Below are 24,650 nucleotides of genomic sequence, written 5' to 3' on the forward strand. Positions count from 1 at the left end.
ACAATGATTGACAGGGATGAAAGGCCAATGGGAGAATAGGTCATACCGTAGCTGAAAGGCTCAGCCAATCAGCGCTTAAACTGACGCAGAGATGTAGGGAGAAAACCACACGTGACTTCCAGTCACCGCTGTTTACCATTGATGCTATCGGCGCGATAGATATTACAAATGATAATGTAATGTAACAACAAAGAGCGGTTAAACATCCCTCGATTGTATGCTGCAGTGACGTTGGTCTCGAATCACTGAAGCTGCCTCTCGAATACATTAAAATCCCACCAGGATAGAAATCGTATCCCTTGTGTCAATTTCCCTATTGCTACATGGTTTGACCACATATTTAATTGTCGTAAAATTCAATATTCATCATTCAAAATATTTCATCACGGTACACAGATTTGTAATGTAACGAATATATCCAACCCTAACCGTGTTATATTAATGTCTTATACATACAAGTGTATTATATCATCCAGATAAATAGCTTCTCATTGTGCACAGGCTCGTGAAGGAATGTCTGTGAATGTCACATTTGGTCTTCTCCACTAAGCGGCAGCAGATTGCTGTTAAAATGTCGGAAATCAGTTCCTGGTAGCCTACTGTAACTACTGTCCCTGTCCCGTATGTAGATACTGATTTGGGTAAACGAAATAAATACGAAATGTCACTAAGTTCATTATACCGTTTTTTTTCTGTTTCCTGCTGTAGGACTTGTGCCTGCCTAGAATAAATGTGAATTCCTGTTTTCTCAGCAGTGTGTCCATTCAAACTAAAATTATGAAATAGCTTTTTTCTGTCATTTGAAACTAAATATGTGAGTATGTGAATGTCCAGAAATAACATAATCTTAATTGGTTTTGATAAATGATGAATGCAGGAGTTATGTGAAAATGGATACATAACCCATTGATGTGTAAATAACCAAGACATAGCAGCAAAACAGGGTTTGGCATTTAATATAATAGTCAAATTGTACAGCATTGTTTCAGCTGGACATGCATGCAAAAATCATCTCAAACGCCTTATGTGAAACCAGCACAAGACATCATAGTGACTACAGTTACAAATAATCTTTTTACATTCATATTAACTATGACATTTGCTCAACACTTTAAAAGTCATAACAAAGGCTCTGAAAGAAATGGATGTTTGGTTACCGTATGTTTTTTAACCCAATGTCCCAAAAGATGAGCCAGTCATAGTTAACATTGAGGCAACATTTTTTTATTTGAATGCACATTAAAATGTGTTTGATTGCTAATACTGGTAAAATGTTTGTTCCCCTTTTTACACAATACTAAAAGTCACATCAAAATATCGGGGTCTTTTCAAACATAATATGATGAATCATAAACACTTTTTAAATAAAATATGCTTGTTCACTAAAGCATTACACAGAGAAAAGCTGTTAAAAAACACAAAATAAAGGATTCAATCCTCTTCTTGGACATTTTTCAGTAGAGACAATATCACTGTTGTTTTTGTTAATCAATTGTGTTTACAGTGCATTCTTTTTTATTCAGGATTAATTAAAGACAACATTTAGCTAAATCACTGATTGTACTTGCTCTATAAAGCTTTGCCACACTGTAAAATGAAAGAACTATACTGCACTCTGCATAAGAAATGACCTGAACCAGGACAGGCAAAAGGTGGCTCTCCTTCCTTGATGTAGCTCTGCTCTCACAAGTCAGGGCGCCATTTGCCAGCTACTGTTATTTATGAGCACACTAATTCACATATTTGTTATAATTTGAATGTATGTATGTACGCTATGAATTATAGATCACTTTAAACAAAAACATTGGTTACAAAAATGGCAAATTAATTCCTGAAGAACTAAAATGCTATGAACATTTATACTGATTTGTGATGATTAATCCCTTTGATAATTATTTCAGCTGACGGAGAAGTGGATTATGAGGAAGTGCTTTTGATTTAGGGGTAGAAGTGTCTGAAAGTGCTGCATTTTAAGACTGTTGAATAAGACCTGTACATGAAAGAAAACAACCTTACCATAGAGCACACACACCCAATGGCTTTTTAAGAAGAAAAAACTAAATAGGAATTTTACTTGGGTATGTATTTGTATTTTGGTATTTGAATTTTAGTTAATCTCAGAAATCCTCACACTATCTGTCAGTGGGGGAATTAAGGGTCTTCGATGTCCATGAACTCCTTTTTGGGCGGTGCTGACCCTCTGTACCAGGCACAAGAGTCATCACTCCTCTTGATACAAGCAAAGTGTTTGGCCTGCCCTCCGTAGACCTTCTTCTGAATCAGCCAGTCCGTCCACAGGCACTCGGCTGGGCTGCTGACCATGCAGGGGATGGAGGTGCAGCGGGTGATCTGAGGATCAGGAAAGAAACCAAGATCAGGGATTACATTTACAACTCTTGCAACTATGCATTTTTAAAAGATTATTTTAGTTTGGGGTCATTTCCCACCTTGCATCCACAGCCCATTTCATAGCGCTGAGTCAGGCTCTTCTTCTGGGTTTCACTCAGTTCGTCCCAGGGCTCAATGAAGTCACACAGTGTGATATGCATCGTCCCATCATCTTTTAGTTTGCCTGGGAGAGGGAAAAGAGCATTAGATGACATAAAACAAAGACTCTTCAAAGAACAATATTTGTTATATTTTATAATGTGGGATTTGGAATTTGGTAAAAGTTGTACCTGTGATGAGATACTCCTTGCCATTTTTCTCCAGAGTCACTCCACACACTGCAGAAGTGGGAGCGGTGTATATGGCGTCAATATCATCGCTGGGACCTTTGAACATCTGACAATTCAAACAAAGCAAAGTCAATTAAGATTCATTAAGGAAAAGGTTTAGACCCCAACATGAATATGATAGCTTTAATTTCACATACCTTGATTTGTTTGATGTCATACTTGATACGCTTGATGGGGTTTCCATAGATGTCATTGCCAGCATCAACCTCCTGCACTCCAACTACCTTTCCCCTCATAACTGCAAAAGAGACAAACACAACCCACATTTAAATTTGAAGACAAGAGTTTAAAAGTCAAACACCATTATCATGTTAAAACGGAACAAGATCTGAGTCCGTCTGTATCTGATCCAAGCCCTGTCCAGGTTTGGCATGCTAAAGACAGCCACAACTCTTTGCTGTGGCTTGGATCTGAGCATTTTGCATGTGCCAGGTGCTGGGAAGACAGAAGCAACATGAGTGTTTCATCAGCTGCAATCAGAGGGAGGAATGTGTGCTGCCTGCTCCCAGGCCGACGCAGGAGGAAGCCAGTCAGCAGTCTTTGAAAATCTGAACTAGAATGCTCTCCTTCGCCCCCAGGCCTCTCTGCCGGGCCTGCCTCTCTGTCTGGATTGAGGTGCTGACATGCAAATCAGCCCCTCTTCTTTTCGTGTCAAACCTTTCCTTTCCTCTCCCTCTCTCTCTTGCACTCTGAAGTTTCAGCTCCCTGATTCAGTGAGGTTTCGACGGTAGAAAAAAATAGAACAGTTCAAGTGGAAAAACACCATCAAAGCCTTACGAACGAGCCTTCGAGCTGAGTATTAAACACAAAGATATGTTTCACAATAACTGCTTGTGTCATGTGAATCCAATTGTGAATATGCAATGATTACTGCCTTCACTATACTATGCTTACAATATCATATTCAAAAGTCAAGCTTTTAAGCGGACTAGCGATAAAGTTAATGTCTAACAGATGTTCTCTCGGAAGTCTCAGTTCAAGTTGTGTCTTTCTCAAGGTGGAAGCTACCGACTGCCTCAGACCATCACCAGCCCTCTGCCTTACCAAACAAGATCAAGCCTTTTCACTTGCTTTTTATATGATGGATGTATGAAACTGCAAGCCATATGTGCCCTAATTCTTTGACAGTAGAGTTGTAGAGAACATCTCCTTTTAAGGTTCTAGTGAGTCAACCCTAAAAAACAAAGAAAAAAAACAGGGGAAAAGGAAAGTTTGTGAAAGCACGATGTGAAGAGGATGGTTATATTCTCAAGGCAGAGGAACAGAGGAGAGCACAGACAGGAATAGCAGTCACACAGCAGAGGTAGATAGTGTATTTTCGAGAAGCCTTTCAAAGCAATACTGTCACAAACCTACAAGTAGTCAGGGAGAAGAGGTAAAGGGCATTAAAAAGGAGAAAGGGAGGATTTAGTTTTAAAACAGGAACATTGCTAATTTCATGTGTGCAGCAGAAGTCACAGACAAACAAAGCTGCACACACTACAGGAATCATTTATAATGGTAAACTGCACCAAGTGATAATCTACACAAGTGAAGATGGCTTTGGTTAACAAATCACAAATTGAGCAAGTGTGAAAATATGCACAGTTTGCAAAAAACGGTGAATTATTGGGTTTATGTGAACATGAGTAATTTGAGGACAGTTTTGTGAGGGTGAGGGTTATCCCTTTAAATGCTTAAATAGAGAAATTATTTTTCTTCCATTCATTATTTTCAGAACATCCACATTCCAGCTTTTTTTTTGTCCAAAAAGAGTTCAAATGTACAAACACATTAAAACATGTCTTGAGGTGGTATAGTGTGCGTTTAACTCCTGAAGCTTAGACTTGATATCCTGTGCTGATATGCAGTGTATAACTAATTCCAGCAGGACATGATTGTGTTCACTTGTACAGGCTGACCAAGCCCTATACACAACATACATTTCATGAAACTGGGGACCAAGGGAACCATCTCATTTGCTATTACTAAATAATAAACACAATATTGTGTAGGCAGCATTGTGGTCATTGGAGTTCTTGACAACACAAAGAGGGAAGGATAAGAAAGCATTGGCATGTCATGTAATTGCAGGGCCTGTACATCTGTGCTCCTTTCTGCGAAGCCGCAAAGTGGGAAGACTTTGAATGACAAATACTAAACTACACATTCAAACGATTCCTCTGCTTAATCCAACCTTATTATTATTATTATTTATTACTACATTTTAATGTTTTTTTGCACATTGAACAGGTGAGTACTGTGGTATTGTGTATGTGCTTTATAACATTAAATGAACCTGCCTGACCGATCGATGTAATGCATTAAAACCAGAGATGCTGGAGTAGACAGCAGCTGGTGTGAGAGCATGCACATATTCTATCTGTTTAGTTTTGTCTTTCTTTCATTTCTAAAAAGATTAGCTCTCTTTTCACATAAGGGACTCAGGTACACTTAACAATCACAGAGAAAATGTGGAATAAACTGCAAATCCATAATGAGCGCAGCATATGACCGCACAGCATTCCTCTGCCTCAGCCAAGGACCCAAGGGATGGATTTCCATTTATGAGGAAATATTTTTTTGTTCCTGCTCTGTCTGTTTTACAAGACAAATGGAAATACATGTTTACAACCATAGCTGACCTGCTGGTATTTTGTTTTTGAGAGGGAAAAAACATAGGGTCTAGTAAAACACTGAACGCTGAGGTCTATTAGGAGCAGTGGTGGAAACTAACCCATTAAGATTAATTATTGTACTTGTATGTTTCATTAGGAATTATAATCTGAATGTTGCCTTCCAAAACAAAAATACTGTATGAAGTACAACAGAGCATCTTCAAACTGAAGTTGCAAGAGACCTTAATGTTGCAATGGTTGCATACGAATTAGTCATTTATGAACACGTTGATTTTTCTTCCCTATTATTAAGGGTTTCACTGTAACTTAGATTGCAAGAAGCTCATGTTCTTGAGTAGTTTTCCATAGACTCCCAGAAATAGTCTATTTAACTAAAGTAATATTTATTACATAAGACAATTGTCTGACAGTATAGGTAGGGGGTTCTCAAGACAATATCTTACTACTAACAATGTTTTCATCCAAATAACTTTGTTTTATCTTCATACAAATCACCTGGAGTTGACCAGGAACTGAAATAAGACATTTAAACTAAGGAAACATTTAATGGCAGAACCGCCAATGGTAAATAACCACCTTCATTTTGGATTTGCTAGCTCAACAAAGCATCTTTTGCAAAGTCAGCCACCCATTCATTTTCTCTAAAGCAGCCACAGTGACTTTACATTCCATAAACGTCACAGATTAACTTGTTTAAGTATCAAGAGCCTTCAGGCCAGAAAGGCTGATCCTAACAGAATGATGGTTTATTTAAGCAGGAGGGTCTATCCATGGTGCTGAAGCAGGGTTAGAGGGGTAAAGGTCATGTTAGAAGCCGACCTCAGTGTTGAAACTGATCCGTTTGAAATCACAGTAAATGTTAAATGTCATCTCAGCTAATTTTCTTCCCTCTTTTAGTGACGAAAGGTTAGAGGAACTACTAAACTTTTTTTTCCTTCTTTACAGTAAACTCTCCCCCAGGATAATGTGGTTTCTTTACCCTCCAGCGCCAAGGAATCCAATGGTAAAGAGAAGCCTTTGAATAAGTCAGCTTCTGTATACATACCGCACATTCAGCCAGCTCACAACCAAGAAAAAAGACCCTCAGCAAATGTAAAAAGCTAAACAAGCTGGTCACTGTTGAGACTCCGTTAGCTTAAGGCCTGTGTTGATGCAGCAACAAGCTGTTTTCTATAATATGCAAAAAAATATATATATATGGAAAGGATCCACATGACCTTTAAGAAAGAGCATATTAAATGACCATTTAGTAGTCGTGCACCATAAACCTCTCAACCACTGATTTAAGGATGGTGGTAGTCATTTATTTTGCATGATACTGATGAGCCTTCCATCTATAGTTCACTCACCAGATGATACACCCATATGTTTTTTTTCCCATATTTGTATTCTAATCTTATTTTATTCCAGATATAAGTCCTAGATTTAGATCTCATTTAATTAAAGTATTGTTTCTAGATGTTTGCATTACTTGCTCATCTAATTTACTCGTACTATGTGAATGTTATTCACTAAAAACTGAAGCAAATTCCTTGTATTGCATCTGATTACATTATAAATAAAAAATGATTACATTATAAATAAAAAATGTAATCAATAAAAGCCATTGATGTGGCGAAAATGCTTTTGTAAGCAATATTGTAAACACTTTAAAAATGTGTTGCTTGTGGTTTTTATACTGATCAACACAAGTCAGCTGAACTGGCACATAACACAAAGGGCATTCCTGTTGCTATCAAGGCTAAAATATCAACATATGATTAAAGAGAGGAATAGAAAAAAGGGGAGGGCAGTGGAAAGAAAGATTGAGACAGAAAATTCCATCTTCCTCCTCCCCCTGTAATTGTAAACACAAGAGTGGGGAAAGTTTCCCTCTCAGCATTCAGACCTACAGTTTAATCGTCAGCAATCCATGAAATCATCCTCCACATGATATATTGAAACATATATGACTAAATGCTGCATCATATTCATTCATATGGCTCAGTGAGTGGACTTACCGACGTCTGAGTGGCAGAACGCCTCCTGAGGATGCGCTGGGGAGCAGCTGCAGGCTTCTGCTACCTCTTCCCCCCGCCACAGAAACAGGATGGCCAGAGTCACAAAACAACTGTTCGCCGTCCAGGTCATCTTAAAAAGCAGTTTGATTCAAAGTAGTGGAAGAAAACGTGAAAGAACCCTTTGAAGACCAGCTTAAGCGAGAAGTATCCCCGTGAATAACAGACGGTCCAGTAGTCAGAGTATGAGATGCACACGGCATGAGAGGGAGTTCATTCCTGTTGAAGAGTGCACTCGGAGACTTCTTCCTCCAAATCTGTTTTCCACTACCGTCAGGAGCAGCCGGGTTTATCACTGCAGGCTGGCGGCAGACTCCTCCCCTGCTGGGGGCTCAGCCAGTGAGCTGCTGCCGCTCTGTGGAGGTCAGGGGCTCCCAAAGTGTTCACATCCACCCGCGAACCCGTCACTTTCTGACACAATAGCTACTGTCGCATGGAGGGGTGGGACACACGCACACACGCACACACGCGCGCACACACACACACACACACACACACACACACACACACACACACACACACACACACACACACACACACACACGCATTTGTCTTCTCTTTTCATGGAAAGTTTTATGTCATTTCCCTAAACCAGTGGTGGTGAGCCAACCTTTTCACTGGTGATGGCCACATACAGGAAAACATACGTAGGGCTGGGCCACTCACTAGAGTTATTTCCTCATAATAAGTTAAGGTATAAGTTAGCAAAATCAATAAAATGTTGGTATAAGCTTGAAACTTGAATATGCTCTAAGAAACAGCCTTCATCACAGTGTTCCATAGGGTTTTATTTATTTTGTTACAAAAAGTGTTGGCAGCTCATTCCTAAGGGGAAATATGAAGGGTATATTTCAAGTTTGTTATACAAATATCAACTAAGATTTGTTGCAACATTTTATCAATCTTAATTTATTTGAAAAGTCGGCTTATTATGACTTGAATACTACTGTGTTATGTTTTCATATATATGTTTAAGAAGTACAATATAAGAAAAGCACAAGTTTCAGGTGTGGGCCATATTCCATTATGCTTTTAGAATTTAGCTGAGGGCCATTTCAAATGTCGCAGTTGGCCCCCAGGCCGTAGTTTGGACACCCTGCTATAAACCATAACCTCAGCCTTAACCTTGAGTTTTACTCAAATCTAAACCTAAAATAAGAATAACGATATTTAAAGGACACCTATCATGCTATATTTGAACAATATAGGGCCATACATATAAAGTATATAAATATAGTTTTTTTTTTCAAAATACCAAACAGATCCTGCATTTTAGCCATGCCTCATTTCGCTCCATTTTGCTCTTTCCAGCCCTGTTTTTGCAGGGGGCTGATTCTGTGAGCTGCAGCTGACCACGCCCCCCCTGCAGGAGAGGGGAGCGTGCTCTGATCAGCTGCTGGGCTGTCAGAAGAGGGGGGGATCTCCGTCCTCCGTGTTTTATTATATTATTATATAGAGTCGTTATTCATTTGTTTTAAAGCTCAATAAATAACAAAGAAGACCTTTGACCGGCACTTTTCTAATTTTGTCCGGAAGATTTCAACTTTAACGAACATCTTGACCGGCAAAAAAAAAACCTAACTGAAACTCTGCCGCACGGTCCCCTCGTTCCTTGGAAGAGGCGGAGAGGTGGGTGTTTGTCATCTGCTGGTGGACTAACCGGAGAGAATTACAGTGCTTGCCTCGACGGGGAGGGATTGCATTGAATTACAGCAGCAAGAGCAAACGCTTGCCTCGGGGAGGGAGAAAAAGAGCCACAGCGGAGAATAAACAGAAGGGCAACCATGGCAACCATGCGTGGGAAGTCTTCTTCGCTGCTTTTGTGGCAGACTACAGCGCCACTTACAGGCCTGGCATATGTACTACAGCGTCTCCAGCGCTTTCAAGCGGCAATGGCCGGCCGTGGCCCAACCCCACATTCCCCTGATAGGTGGAGAGTTGGCCATATAGCATATAATAGCCCTAGCGCCACCGTCCTGACGTCAGTAACGTGTTCAAATCTGGATCAGTCTGTATCAGATCCGTTGCAGCCCCGTTTTTAGAGATTTGGGTATGGAGGAAAATAGAGAGGGTTGTGTTTTCTGACACTTGGTGAGTTCCCTGGAACACCGGGGACACATATTCATGTATAAAAGACGTACAAAAGTGCATTTTGCATGATAGGTCCCCTTTAAATATAATGTGAAAATAACTTGTAATATATAAACCTAACCGGTCTCCCTTGAAAAAGAGATCAATGATCTCAATGGGATACACCTGGATAAATAAAGGTTTGAAATGAAATGAAATGAAAGAAGACATGACCTAACGGCTTGGAAAACTAGAGTCATTATGGCTGGTGTTTCCCTATCTTAGGTTATTATCTTGGTGAGCAGAAAAAAGTCAGCAGACAACTATGTTGGGCTTTTGCCAACCCAAAAATGGAAGGGAAAGTTATATCTCCAGTCCTGTATCATATATATTTAGACCATGAGTGTACTGTATATGTTGATTGGGCGTGCGTGTGTGTGCGTGTGTGTGTGTGTGTGTGTGTGTGTGTGTGTGTGTGTGTGTGTGTGTGTGTGTGTGTGTGTGTGTGTGTGTGTGTGTGTGTGTGTGTGTGTGTGTGTGTGTCACCAAGTCAGAGGGGTCACCAGGATTCCTTTTCTTGAAGCCATGAACATAGACACAACATCTAAAGTAATGCTTAGACATTTTTCCTAAATATAATTAGTTGTATTATGGCCAAGAGTACACAAAAATGATTATCTCCTATTTTTGTAATGGAAATGTAAGATTGAAACATAGCCTGTCAAAAAAGTAACAACATGTCTACCAGCACCTCCAAAGCACACTAGTAAACACATCTTGAAAACTATCGTGTTTGTTTAAAACATACAAAAGAAAAAATTAAAAACACCAATACTGTTTTGAGAGTGTTTTTTATTGGACTATTTTTAGAAACAGTTTGATAAATTGTGTTACAAGTGTTAACATTCCTGTATTCCTCTAATGTAAATAAGATAGTAGCTGTGAGGCTGAACTGCTTTGGACTGACCTCTATCTGACCCTCAACCTAAGGCCACACTGTGGTAACTGTGACCTTACGATACGATACTTTTTACAACATCGGTTCAGCTGTGATTCATCTTCTTCCCTTTCTTCGACTTTACTCAATGGTTTTGAAATGTCCTATGTACCTCAAACCCTGCAATAAATGATTGTTTTGGCCACTTAGCAACAGCAAAAGCACAAAACACAGCAATTACATAAGGTCAGACTTTAAGAGGATGTGGTGAACTTTCTAACCCTTTCATTCTTACAAATCCAGCAGGTATGAAGCAACATTATAATTCATGTGTAGCGGCACATTTACAATCAACAGTCTGTTTAGGGTCTCTACCAACTTCAGAGGGAAACATTTATCTCTTTAGCGGCTAAGTGTTTACTTTAGCTTGTTGCTAAATCTGTCTGTGTGCTGATTGTTGCTGAGCAGGTAGCATACTGTGGGTTTTTAGAGTTTATTTATGGAGAACTTGGGCCGAAAATGGCGCTATGAGAGATTGAAACACAACAGTAAGATGTGGGCTGGAAAGCTAAACAATGAGTAGAAATGGTTTAAAGCTAATGTTAAGCCAATGGGAGCTGCACATTCAGTTGATATGTTATTTGATAAATTGTCACTTTAAAGATGATTACAGGCATTGAAACCTTTCAAGCTAATTCAAATTAACTTCTTAAATAATACTGATGTGGATCCAGGGTCATCATCAGCCCATGCCTATAACCCAGTTATATGTGTTGTTTTCATTCAGTGAGAATGAATGCACAGTCAGTTTCAGGCACTACTAAAAGACTGTAACAGATGAAAATACCAAGAGAAACAGGAGTGAAGGAGGAGTGGGGAGAAGTGACATCATCCCCTTAAACTTAATAGATTCAATCTGGGGGCGATTCCCCTAAACGTAGGCTACTTAAATCCCTCCACTCTTCTGTGAAAGAAACATTATTCAAGAGTCAAATTCTTTAGTTGTTTCTCATCCCTTACTCATGAGCATAACTTGATGGCTCCTCTGTTGGAAAGTTAGGAAAAAGATCTGGGTTTTGGGTCCTCCCGTGTTGATTCTGGCTAGAAATAAGACATCAAAGTGAGGGCATTGTGTGTGTGATGATTAGAGCTGATGATAATTAATGGAGAGAGAGATAAAGAGAGAAAGAGAGAGGAAGAGAGAGTATGTGTGTATATCTGCTGTGGCTGCTTCACTGCCTTACATCATATTTGGCCACAAACTGTCTTCTGGCCACTCTGGCAAATATTTCCACTCTTTTCCATAGTTGAGCATTTTTGCTTGGTTGCTTTTCCACAGTTCTGTTACTTCATGTTTGTGTAAACCAGGCATGGAGACAGTCGGAGCACCGAGGAAAATGGTAAAACCAACTTGTAATGACTCATGTACTCGGCGTGTTTAAGGAAAATTCAGACTTTTATTTTCCCTATTTTTGGGAAAATTCCCAATTTCATTAGAAGCATGACTCTCAATCAAAGGGGAAGTTACTGAACACATGGACGACAACACAACTGCAGGGTGTGGATCAGAGACCAAGACACATTACAGGAAGTGACACATCTATTACCAAATGAGTAGAAATAAGCTTCCATTTATTTTCAGTTTACCAAAGGCACCAGAGGAATCGCAGACGCCTGTGTCTGGGCGAAGCCTGCCTCCCCCTGTCCAAAACACTCAGCTTCCTTTGCACTAAGATGCCGACTGCTGTGGCGGGCTCTGATCAAATCCCGGCCGTGTCCCCAGCTCCTGGGCATATTTCAAATGACTTCACAGCTTGACAATTCTTTGCTATTTCCCACACTGCAAACTCTCCCTTTAGAACAGGGAGTTCTCGGCAGTTAAGGTCCGGATTATTGTATCAACATGTGGTTTTGATATGTTGAAAGAGGGTGGATTTATCAAAGAAGTGCAATGTAAGCATCCCCCTGTGTACTTTACCCACTACAAACTCCAAAAGGGGCTCAGGAATGGCCTGAACCTCCATGCTTTAAATTACAGACTTGCAAGGCCAGAAATACCCTTAAAAGGAAGTGCCCGGCAAGACGGAAAAATAGGGTCTCATTGCGGGAACTGGTGGGTGCTGTGGCAGTGACCCACATCCTTTGACTCCCACCTCCCCAGCCCTGTTGCCTGCACACATCCCACATTATCTGACCAAAATGTAACTTCTCCACTATCTGAATGTACGCCTTCTCCCCGTAACCGTTTTGTTTTGATGTGACCCAGCCTCGACCCAGGGGTAATTCCCATCATTTTCCATGCATCAGTACAGCTATTCACATTTTATTGGTGGCAATGTGAGAGAACAAATCAGCGTTGACACATTAACCTCAGAGTTAGGAGAAAAACATCTGCTTAAAAACAAAAGAAACATAATTGACTGTGGGGTCAAATGCCCTGCACTGTCTACAGTTTGGCGTCACAATGAGTTAGTCACCATGAGTTGGCTGGTCGCATCCACAAAGCATCATTACAATGTCTTCAGTGGGTTTCGCTGGAAATGTCTCAGTGCTTCATGAAATCACAGAAACTTTCACTTACTTAATTACAGTGGCGAGCCGTCAGGGCCCTCTAGGCCCTCTGTGAGGGCCTAAGATATTCCAAAAAATAATGTTTAAAAACATTTTAAAAATATATATATTTTTTAAATATATATTTTTTTAATATTATTTTTGTTATATTTTTCATTAGTTTTACCGAAAAAAAACTTGATTTAATTGTATTTAAAATAACATTTCCAAATAAATAAATCCTTCGAATCTGCCTGTTCAGTCTCTGTTTGAATGTGAAGGGTTACATGAAAGAAGCTCGTCTGGCCCTCTCTGCGATTCACAGAGGGCCCGCTATAGTAACTGAACGAGAGAGTAATGTCAAATGACAGTACAATTGACCAATCATATCTTCCCTCTAAATGGGTGGGTTTTATTATCGCGGACTTTATGACAAGTTCCGCCCGCTGTAAAACTTTTCTTGTTTCCATAGCAACAACAACTTCCTGTCAACAGCGTGAACTCGCCTTCAAAATAAAAGCATGCCAAATTACACTTAAGACATACAACTGCAACGAAAGTAACAAACACAATGCAATATCCTTTTCAATGTCAAAGAACACAAATTGGGTTCACAGGTGTTGTTTTGTGTGGTAGAGGGTCGCTGTCATTGATGCGTTTTGCACCCTGGGCCGTTGTTTTGATATTCCGCTGAAGTATACGCTGTGACGTAATAACTTTTTTTTTTTCTTTTTTTCGAGGGAAGGGGTGGGGGTCAGAGGGCCGAGGTATAAAGCTCACGGCTCGCCACTGCTTAATTAACTCACTTAAGTCATTTCCTCGAAGTGAATGACTAGAATGAATGACTAGAATGTCTGGGGCATCGCGACGACTGATGAGCAAGCTGGTGTTGTGCAAGTGTTTAAACCTCCATCCATTTCCTCATATCTGCCTTAGGTTCAAAAGATTGTAGTGAAACTGACCCAGTTAGAATAACTTTGTTGTTGATTGTAGTTAAATCAGCATACGTTATTTCTTTGACAGATTCACCTCATCCCATCTCAAAATGTTTTTGCAGGAAATGTGCATGTTCCCCTCCGCTACCGGCCTCATCAATCTGTTTTATTCTGCACATATTTTATTCCATTCTATTTCAATGTAAATACTGCTATATTTTACTATATCTTTTATTATTTTTTTATGTTACTATAGTTTTCTTAAAATAGTTCTATCTGTGTTTTGAATTTTTGTTTTACTTTTATGTATACACCACGACTCCAAGTCAAATTCCTCGTACGTGTCAACCTACCTGGTAAAAAACCTGTTTCTGTTTCTGATTCTATTCACACATCCTGTGGACTTGTGAAGCAATTTACCACTCCCCAGACAAATCTTAGTCTAATAATTACCCTCCATTAAGCTCTATTCACAATCTCCCGAGTGCAATATCCGGCTTTAGCTTCACCATGGCCATGGTTTAACAGCTACTTGCTTAATTTGTGTGTCTGTCATTTAGGCAACGTATTGTTGGTTTATCAGAGCTTTTTTGCAGTTTTCTGCTGCCGTGAAAAGGCTGGTGGATTTAATAAAAACAGTAAAGTTGCAGGCCTTAAAAGAAAATAAATTAGTGATAATAAACCGATTTGTACATTTGTTTTCGTCAAAACATTCAACTTTTTTATTTTCACTTTTTTAGTTATGTTTTATCTTCTATTTAGAAATTATTATATTGTATAATTATTTATTTTCTACTCTTTTTATTCCTAATTTATGTGCAATACTTTGTTTTACATGCTGCTGCAACGGAAACGTTTCCAAATTTGGGATCAAAAAGTATATCTTATCTTATTTTATATGAAAATAAATATCAATGCAACTTTAGGATCAGAAAATATAATGCTAAAATGACACAATATTAAGAGTTTTCCGTTTAATTGCGTGTCATCACATGAATCACGGTTTCTATAACAAAAGGTGAAATTGGAAAATGTTGGGAGGGCATTGGGGTTTCAGCGGTTCAATAACAATACATGAATCATTGTTCATAAAACAAAAATGTCAAATGCCTGGGGCAGACCTAAAAAAACAAAGTAGGTCATAAGCAATTATTTGTTGGTTTGAATGACACAATAATCAAAATGCATCCAGATGTTACAACCATAGACTGTATTATATAAGGTTACAACAAGCAAAATTATGAAATATCAAACTTTCCCTGGTGAATACATTACATTGTTTACTTAATCTGGAATGACATTGTGAATGAATCACTCTATGCAGCACCCTCTCCTCCATCCAGCTGAACCGTTACTATGATTGTACAACCCTTTACCAGGAGCGCACGTAAAGTAGTCACCTTTAAATATACACATTGATCATATAATGATCAAATGATCAATCTTCTTTGGTCATGTCATGCGTTAGTGCGGCAACAGTCAGTTACACTTCTCAGAAACCCATGAGTCACTGTGTATTATTAATTGTGGCTGTCTAACACACCTGTCCTGGCATGTTGGCCTGCATGTTGTCAAAGTGTGACTGTCAGTGGCCCTTTCTCATTTCTCTAATTCCCTTCCTCGACTCCTATCCTCGTGTCTTAGTCCCGCCCACAGGAGATGCGAGCGGGGGAGTCGAGGAGGGGAACCGAGGAGAGAGGAGGGGAAGCAGCAGGCGGTTAGAGAAATGAGAAATCCTCTCCTCTGAGCAGTCATTTTAAAGAGACGTCTGTTAATGATGACAGGAGGCACAGCAGCCCTCTGTCTGATGGACAGAACTGTGTTCATGATGACTTATATATTTACTTTTAATTAATTCACAGTGCGGTATAATGAGACAATAACAGGCTACAGATGCGGACATATATACACACACACACACACATATATATATATTTATATATATATTTATATAAATATACAATTTCAGATTCAAACAAGTAGAGCACTCTCATAATAACGTAACACTATCAGAGACTGGATATACACCTGCAGCACACAGTATGTGATTTACAGTCCTTCTTTGGCGGGCAGAACTGACAATCTAGGAAAAGTCATCAAATTTAAAGTTCAAATTTTCAAGAAAAAATATAATTTAAGGGATTTTTCACTGCTGTTAAACACAGTGGCGGGTTAATTGACCCGAGGACAACGGGAGGGTTAAGAAAATACCCTATATGTAATGTGGTATGGTACTAATATTGTGTTATTTGTGTTTCCGAATCCTCTCTCCTGCAGTGGTGATTTTGTCGTAACCATATCGAAGCGTCACATCCTGATAGACCCGACCCAGCCCTCTACATCCAAGCAATCCAAGCCACCCCCCAGCACTAACTGGAACATTTGTGTCCTCTGTCAAGTAGTTACAGATTCATCTTTACAGTGTCCATTCAGATCAACGAAACAGCCCATTGATAGTGGCTATGCATCCCTGGCAGAAGACATTTTCTGATGAATGCTGATATTTGGCAAAAAGACACACTTTTTGCCAAATATCAGCATTTTCTTTCTTTTCATTTTTTTGCACAGATTGCAAAGTGGCAAAGTATTATAACTTATTGTTCTAGCAAAGGGATTGCACAATTGTATTATGTTTTTTTTTTTTTTTGACCACACAGACTTATGGAGCATTGTTTTATTATCACTGTTCTAGCAAAGGAATGCCCACGTTCATAAAGATGTATTTTAATAAATGTTAACTTGGCCCATTACGTGACTATTTGTGTTGGGGGGGCCCGACTTTGTTTTTTCTCCAAAGGGGGGGACCTGACAGAAAAAGTTTGAGAACCACTGCTATAGTGTCAAAATTGAAGCATATTTCACTATATTGCATAGGTCCAATCCAAACGTTGATAATGTAATTTGATCTCAAAAGTATCATCAAATGAATGGGAATTGTTTGGTTCCAAAATTTAAAAAAAACATGGACATTAAACACAGCGGACTGGCGGTCATCTTGGATTTCACTGTTACTTTGATGTCATTTATCTAGCCGATGATAAGTTGATATCATTGGTAAGGCGGGAACATAAGCTACATGTCAATATCCAGGATTTATTTACCTGTTTGGCTCAAGAAAACATAGAACTCTACAGAATGCATCTATACCCAGTTAGTTGAAGCATGGATATACACAATACATAACTGCGCCAGCACACACACACAACACACACACACACACACACACACACACACACACACACACACACACACACACACACACACACACACACACACACACACACACACACACACTGACAAGATAAATAACTAAATTCACCACATTGCAAATTTCAACTGATTGACAGCATATTTGTCATCAATTTCTACCTTGATCTTCACCTAAATGCATTTTCTTGAATTCTGGCGATCTCAAAAGTATCACCAAATGATTGGGCATCCCCAATTTAGTTGGATATGACACCTTAAATGTTTTTCTACAATGTTTGGTTCCAAAATTAAGCGTGTTTGAACATTTGACCCGAGAGACTGGCGGCCATCTTGGATTTGACCTCTCACGGTCCTCACAGGTCAAATCTGATTTCCCTCCACATCTGAAAATAAACCTTATGGTATGCACTAACTACATTAGAAATATCATGCTTTTCTCATAAAATGCACACTTGTTGTGCTTATCCCCTGGACTATATGATTCTATGTTTAATTATTGGTCATTTCTAACTGCCTGCTTTATCGTCTTCTGCCTTTTTACTTTAGAGTAGCAGCAGCAAATTAGCCAGCAAGCTAACTTAACGTAGCGAGAGCCTCCCTCAATGTGGGTTAGCATCTCAGCGTCCAGGTGGCTAACAATACCCAACAACCAGACAGTGTGTTAATCTTAATCATAACGGAAATATATGATAACCCTTATTACGGTTTTCTAAAGGGCGATGGTTTACTTACCTTTCAGTTCAATCTTCCAAAATCGTTAACAGTATAGCGGTCTACTACCTCGGCTGTAGCTTTTGGGTCTGGTATTTTCGCCCATGCTGCATTATCAGAGAGCGGCGACAACAATGATTGACAGGGATGAAAGGCCAATCGGAGAATAGTTCACACCGTAGCTGAAAGGCTCATCAGCGCTAAAAACATCCCTCGATTGTATGCTGCAGTGACGTTGGTCTCGGATCACTGAAGCTGCCTCTCGAATACATTAAAATCCCTCCAGGAAAGAAATAGTTTCCCTTGTGTACATTTTCCTATTGCTACATGGTTTGACCACATATTTCATTGGCGTAAAATACCATCATATTTCATCACGGTACACAGATTTGTAATGTAACGAATATATCCAACCCTAACCGTGTTATATTAATGTCTTATACATACAAGGGTATTATATCATCCAGATAAATAGCTTCTCATTGTGCACAGGCTCGTGAAGGAATGTCTGTGAATGTCACATGTGGTCTTCTCCACTAAGCGGCAGCAGATTGCTGTTAAAATGTCGGAAATCAGTTCCTGGTAGCCTACTGTAACTACTGTCCCTGTCCCGTATGTAGATACTGATTTGGGTAAACAAAATAAATACGAAATGTCACTAAGTTCATTATACCGTTTTTTTCTGTTTCCTGCTGTAGGACTTGTGCCTGCCTAGAATAAATGTGAATTCCTGTTTTCTCAGCAGTGTGTCCATTCAAACTAAAATTATGAAGTAGCTTTTTTCTGTCATTTGAAACTAAATATGTGAGTTGTATGTACATGTCCAGAAATAACATAATCTTAATTTGTTTCGATAAATGATGAATGCAGGAGTCATGTGAAAATGGATACATAACCCATTGATGTGTAAATAACCAAGACATAGCAGCAAAACAGGGTTTGGCATTTAATATAATAGTCAAATTGTACAGCATTGTTTCAGCTGGACATGCATGCAAAAATCATCTCAAACGCCTTATGTGAAACCAGCACAAGACATCATAGTGACTACAGTTACAAATCATCTTTTTACATTCATTTTAACTATGACATTTGCTCAACACTTTAAAAGTCATAACAAAGGCTCTGAAAGAAATGGATGTTTGGTTACCGTATGTTTTTTAACCCAATGTCCCAAAAGATGAGCCAGTCATAGTTAACATTAGCAAACATTTTTTATTTGAATGCACATTAAAATGTGTTTGATTGCTAATACTGGTCAAATGTTTGTTCCCCTCTTTACACAATACTAAAAGTCACATCAAAATATCGGGGTCTTTTCAAACATAATATGATAAATCATAAACACTTTTTAAATAAAATATGCTTGTTCACTAAAGCATTACACAGAGAAAAGCTGTTAAAAAACACAAAATAAAGGATTCAATCCTCTTCTTGGACATTTTTCATTAGAGACAATATCACTGTTGTTTTTGTTAATCAAATGTGTTTACAGTGCATTCTTTTTTATTCACGATTAATTAAAGGTGGGGTAGGTAATTTTGGAGAAACTAGCTCGAGTGCGCTAGAATTTGAAAATACACAGCCGGAAGAAATCTGCTACTTCTTTACAGAGCCCCTCCTCCAACACACACGAACGCGCATATGACCAATGAGGGCACGAGATAAGTTTGTGCACAGATGGAAGGCTGACAGGCAGGTAGGCCATCCAGTTATTTTAGCCGGGCCGGCTAAAATGATTGGTCGTACTTTTTACAGTATTACGGCTTCCACAGATGACATTTTTTTTATGTATTTTTTGTCAAAGCACTTAAGATATTCATTGCTATCGGGATGTTAAGAGCATTCCATGGAATATAACAAAAAGTGTATCTCGAGCCGGTTTCTCAAACTGACCTACTCCACCTTTAAAGACAACATTTAGCTAAATCACTGCTCTATAAAGCTTTGCCACACTGTAAAAAGAAAGAAGAAAAACATGAATTCTTTTTTGTTTTTTGCATACTCTGTATAAGAAATGACCTGAACCAGGACAGGCAAAAGGTGGCTCTCCTTCCTTGATGCCAGCTACCGCTATTTATGAGCACACTAATTCACATATGTTATAATTTGAATGTATGTATGTACACTGAAAAAAACGGGGAGTAAGATTTACTTCGAGGTAAGAAATTGCACTCAGAAAACCTAACTACATTTCTCAACGTATTTTTCAAGTAGCATCTACTTATAGTTAAGAAGCGTTTGTTACTAAAGGCACTCAATTAAACTTTACTATCAAATTTCAGTTTTTGTAAGTACATTTTACTTACTCTTGCATAGTAGATTTTACTTAAGACAACATTTGCATCTTATTACAAATCTCCAGTAAAAACTATTTGGCTTTTCAGGTTGTTTTTATTTGCTATTCTTACCTTTTATTTAATAAATATGTAGTTAATATTAAAATGTAATTATTAATTATCATCAAATGCAATTCTTATTCAATAAAACTGTTTTACACTAAGGCTACTACAAAACATGAAACAGTAGACACTTTTAAACACATTTATTTTTGTTCGGTTGTCTGATACATGCCATGATTCATCTACAGTTTACAATGATTTTAACAAATACTGCACATACATCAGTTAAACTAAACAAAGCAGGTCGAAGAAGAATCAGGCCTTTTCTTAAGTAAAAATATTCATACCACACTGCAAGAATACTCTATTACAAGTGAAAGTCTGGTAATGAAAATGTTACTTAAAGTGCACCTATCATGCTATTTTTAGGCATATAATATGGGTCTCAGATATATAAAAACATGTCTCAGATGTGTTTTTCATAAAATACAAACAGATCATGCATTTTAGACATCCCTCATATCCCTCTATTCCAGCCCTGTTTAGAGAAACGCGGATCTTGGGTCCTTAGCTGAAAAAAAAAAAGAGGAGGCGGAGCTAATGCCTGATCAGAATTCTACCGGAAATAAAGTTAAATTCTGCTGTGATAAAACGCCATCCTGTTCTAAACCACATCAAGGATTATTTCTGAAACAGTATAGAGCTCAAATTATTTTTCTCTTGCGGGTTTATCACAAGGTGAGTTCCTTTTTTTATTTCCTGCTTTTTAAACACATGTGCTCTCCAGTACAGGTTAGCTCTGAGTGTTAGCGATGCTTGCTAATGTAAACAAATACCATATTACGTCAAAAACACGTCAGGCATTGTTTCTGATAGCAACTCTCTGTGGGTCCACCATCCAAAATTACGTAATATCGGCAGCAAATCTGTATCCGCTCGTTGTACCCCCGTTTTTAAAAGATGTGGGTACGGAGGAAAAGAGAAAGGGTTTTATTTTGTGACGCTGCGCGAGTTCCCCGACACACCGGGGACACATATTTATGTATAAAAGACATAAAAAAGTGCATTTTGCATGATAGGTCCCCTTTAAGTAAAACTATAATTAGCTAAATGCTGTTTGAGTACCCTGTAGTAAAAAATCCAATATTAACAAACAAAAAACGTAATAGCTCAAGGATTTCTAACAATATTTAAATGTTTTGGTCAATTAAAAAACAGAACCTTGTACTTTATAAACTTTATATAAGATAGTACAATATTTCCTTTTGATTTGTAGTGGAGTATAAAGTGCAACGAAAAGACAATTCTCAAGTACCTCAAAATTCCACCACTGCTTATGCAAAAATGTGGACTTTCAAGAGAAATCTTGAGGAAATTAAGTTCAAGAAAGATTTTTGAAAACGACAGAAGCGTATTTCAACTTTGGTGTACTACTTAAGTTCATTTCATGGATGATGCCCGTGAACAGAAGGCAGGCGTTCACCAAACATTTACACTCATCAAGCCCCTCCGATCCCTCGATGGAGATGGACACGTTGGGAGGTGTGGCGTCTTCTTTTGCTGAACTTCATGGAGGACATGGAGCTTCACGACACTCAGCATAGTCCTTTTTCGATGATAACTGTGCCTCCATTCTGTCAAAACATGTAAATCAGTGTTAACATACAATACTGTAAACTTTTCTGTGAATTTACTAAGACTGATTGGGTTGAGCTAGCTATTTAATTTAGTATTTAAGTAGCCAATGATTTTACATACTTTTTAAGCAGAGGGGATGGGGTAAGCTTCAAAAGGTTCAAAGGGCTTGATTATCATATGCACAGTAGCTACAGTGTGGATATGGGAATTTATATTAACTCTTATTTGTTACGGTCAAAGTATGACTACAAGTAAGGAAGTTCAGTTTATAAAATGTTCGCTTTGTTCCAAACAGGAAGTAAACCTGATTAAATAATTGGGTTATACAGGCTCAAACTATCAATTCTCCTGAAAAACCCATTTTGAATCAGAATATTAAACATTGAAATTGAGTACGTTTGAAAATATATATAAATATTATACAGTAAAATTAGATTCCAATGTACTTTATCTAAATGTTAACTTAAAAACTGGAGACTGAAGAGGTTTTTCACATCATGGCAAGTATACTTACCTTTAGAGAATAGAGATATTCATGTACAAACAGAACAGCAGACACATTTTAACATAAATCAAGCAGAACATTTACCTGGTTCTCTTTAATCAGCTCCGCTGCAGACTCTTCCAGAAGCTCCATCAGGCGGGAGGGCGGCTTCTATCTAACTTCAACGTGGTGCTGTTTAACAGACATGTCAATTATTGTAGCGAACACACATAACTGTAAGTAGAGAAAGATATTGGAAACAAAGATTATGCCTTAACTTCAATTGAACGCGCTACAGAAGGAGGCACCAACAGTTAAACTTCTAATAAAGTGACTCTTGTCCCAGTAGTCTTCCTGGATCACCCCTCTCCTTCTTTAGGCCGCATCACACAGAGGGGCCCACAGGCAGTTTACACAGAGCAGCGTCCATGGCAGTGAATGTGACATACCCTTTCTTTTAGGAAGCTGGTGCTGCTATCTGTCTCAGTGTACACAGGACAACTACTTTGATATCCACATTAAGCTGACAAGCTAACAGGGATGAGTTGGGGAATAATTTGCCCTGCATGTCCTCCTTCGCCCTCTGACGCAGCTGACCAACCTTGAGCAGCCGTTATCTCCCATAAGGAGGGGCTGCCCTAGCATATTGTTGATGTTGCCAGTTTATGACCGGGCAACTCTCTGTCAGAGATAGTTATTGTTGTGGGACACCTGGAACACATCCTTCTCGGGGTGTAGATGACCCCGAACCATAAGCGACAACAACTGTGATTCAGTGTCCTCAGCTGTTTAGTCTATCTATTGAAGAATGTTGATTATTACACTCTGAAAAACCTCGAGCTACAGGAGGGTTCTTCAGAATTGATTGTGGCATCTCTACCGTGTGGTCAAACTGTGGCCCGTGACATGTCTTGTGAATTCTCCGGCCGAAGCTCCAAATAAACCATCAGTGTTTGCCATCAAAGCTCCAGCTCTCCTCGTGTCTCTCTGAGTCCTGACTCCAATTGCTTCAGAAGTTTCCCCCACAAATTGGCGTTGTCGGCAGGATACCAACAAATCTTCAGAACTGGTAAGTGTAATTTCAAATCCACATTTGGACATTGCCTTAACAGAATCTGTGATTGACGGTATCCTAAAATTACCTGTGAAACTGAGCGGCTGTGTTTCGTTTTTGGTTAATGAAACTTAGGGGCTAGTAAACCCAGGAAATCAGTGTCTGGGGACTTTGTCCTGGCTGATTTCCTCTGTATGCTGCTCCGGACGGAAGTGCCATACAAGCATACACAGCTCATGTTTGGAGAAACCTTAAAGAAAGGCATCAGTAGGGTGGAACTTCTGTATGAAAGCAATGTAAAGATTTGTATTGAACAAATACGCCACAAGAATAGAGTAGTGGTTGTCGCAAGGGGATAAGCTAGTTATCGCTCTTGGACGATCATCAGGCACCGATCGAAGGACTTGTATACAAGGGTGGAAGCGTGAGTCAAGGCGCCCCACTGGAGATAATTCCCTACCCCCTCTGAAACCTCTTAATTCGGACTAAATTGAGCTGGATGAGCTTTGCTGACGCGCTGGTGTTTATTACGAGTTCATGTTTGTTTGTCTGATTGTTTGTATCGGAGGTCTATATTGGATTGTCTAACAACCGTCTTGTGCATGTTTTGTAACAACTAATAATGAATCAGTCCACAGCCAGGGTAAAATAAACTAAACTTTAGTTAACTCACCAAAAGTAAATGACTCGAGACAAATAAATAATATAAAGATGTAAAGCAAAATGATGGTAGTATAAATGTGCTGCAAATAAATGAAATAGCAAGAGTGTTTTTATGTCCTGCATCTGAGTGTGCAGAGGAAAATGTAAACAAGAAGCACACCATTCAGGGTGTGCGCTGTAGGTGTAAGAAGAAAATAAGATTATATTGCTTTAAGAATACATTCTTAAATTGTATTGCTGGTATGTTAAGATATGTTTGTGACCTTGGGGTGCAGGACGGGGCATAGGGTTTCTATGCCCCGTCCTGCACCCCGAGACCCTCAGAGGCATCACTGCTGGTCGTAAACAACCTGCCTGAGGAGATCAGGGTTGCAAAATCTGTCTGCTCTTTTAGGTCAATGTTGTAATATTTGTTTAATTTATTCTTAAATCTATGTATTGTATGGTAATAATGAAAAAAACGTAATGTATTGATCACATTTCGAAACAAAGCTGATAAGACAGAACTAGACTCAGGCATAATACGAATTATTGTAGAAACCTTTTGCGCTGTTGCTGCAAAATGGAAACTTTGTTTTATCATCTATTCCAACTGGCCACTGGATTCAGATAATTAATATAAGTTGAAGTTCAATTACAGTTT

At 38.9% G+C, this 24,650-nt stretch overlaps 1 protein-coding gene across 1 annotated transcript; it reads right to left on the reverse strand.

The window, feature by feature from the left end:
• Nucleotides 1-940: 940 nt before the first annotated feature.
• LOC117493060 (metalloproteinase inhibitor 2-like) lies at nt 941-7,708 on the reverse strand. Its single transcript, XM_034143449.1, has 5 exons — nt 7,357-7,708; nt 2,876-2,976; nt 2,679-2,784; nt 2,448-2,572; nt 941-2,349 (listed from the first exon to the last, which is right to left on the reverse strand). The coding sequence occupies exons 1-5, from the start codon at nt 7,484-7,486 to the stop codon at nt 2,152-2,154; spliced, it is 660 nt and encodes a 219-aa protein (XP_033999340.1). The 5' UTR covers nt 7,487-7,708; the 3' UTR covers nt 941-2,151.
• Between the last annotated feature and the right edge of the window lie 16,942 nt (nt 7,709-24,650).

This window comes from Trematomus bernacchii, unplaced genomic scaffold (genome assembly GCF_902827165.1).
Source record: "Trematomus bernacchii unplaced genomic scaffold, fTreBer1.1, whole genome shotgun sequence".
NCBI classification, from domain to species: domain Eukaryota; kingdom Metazoa; phylum Chordata; class Actinopteri; order Perciformes; family Nototheniidae; genus Trematomus; species Trematomus bernacchii.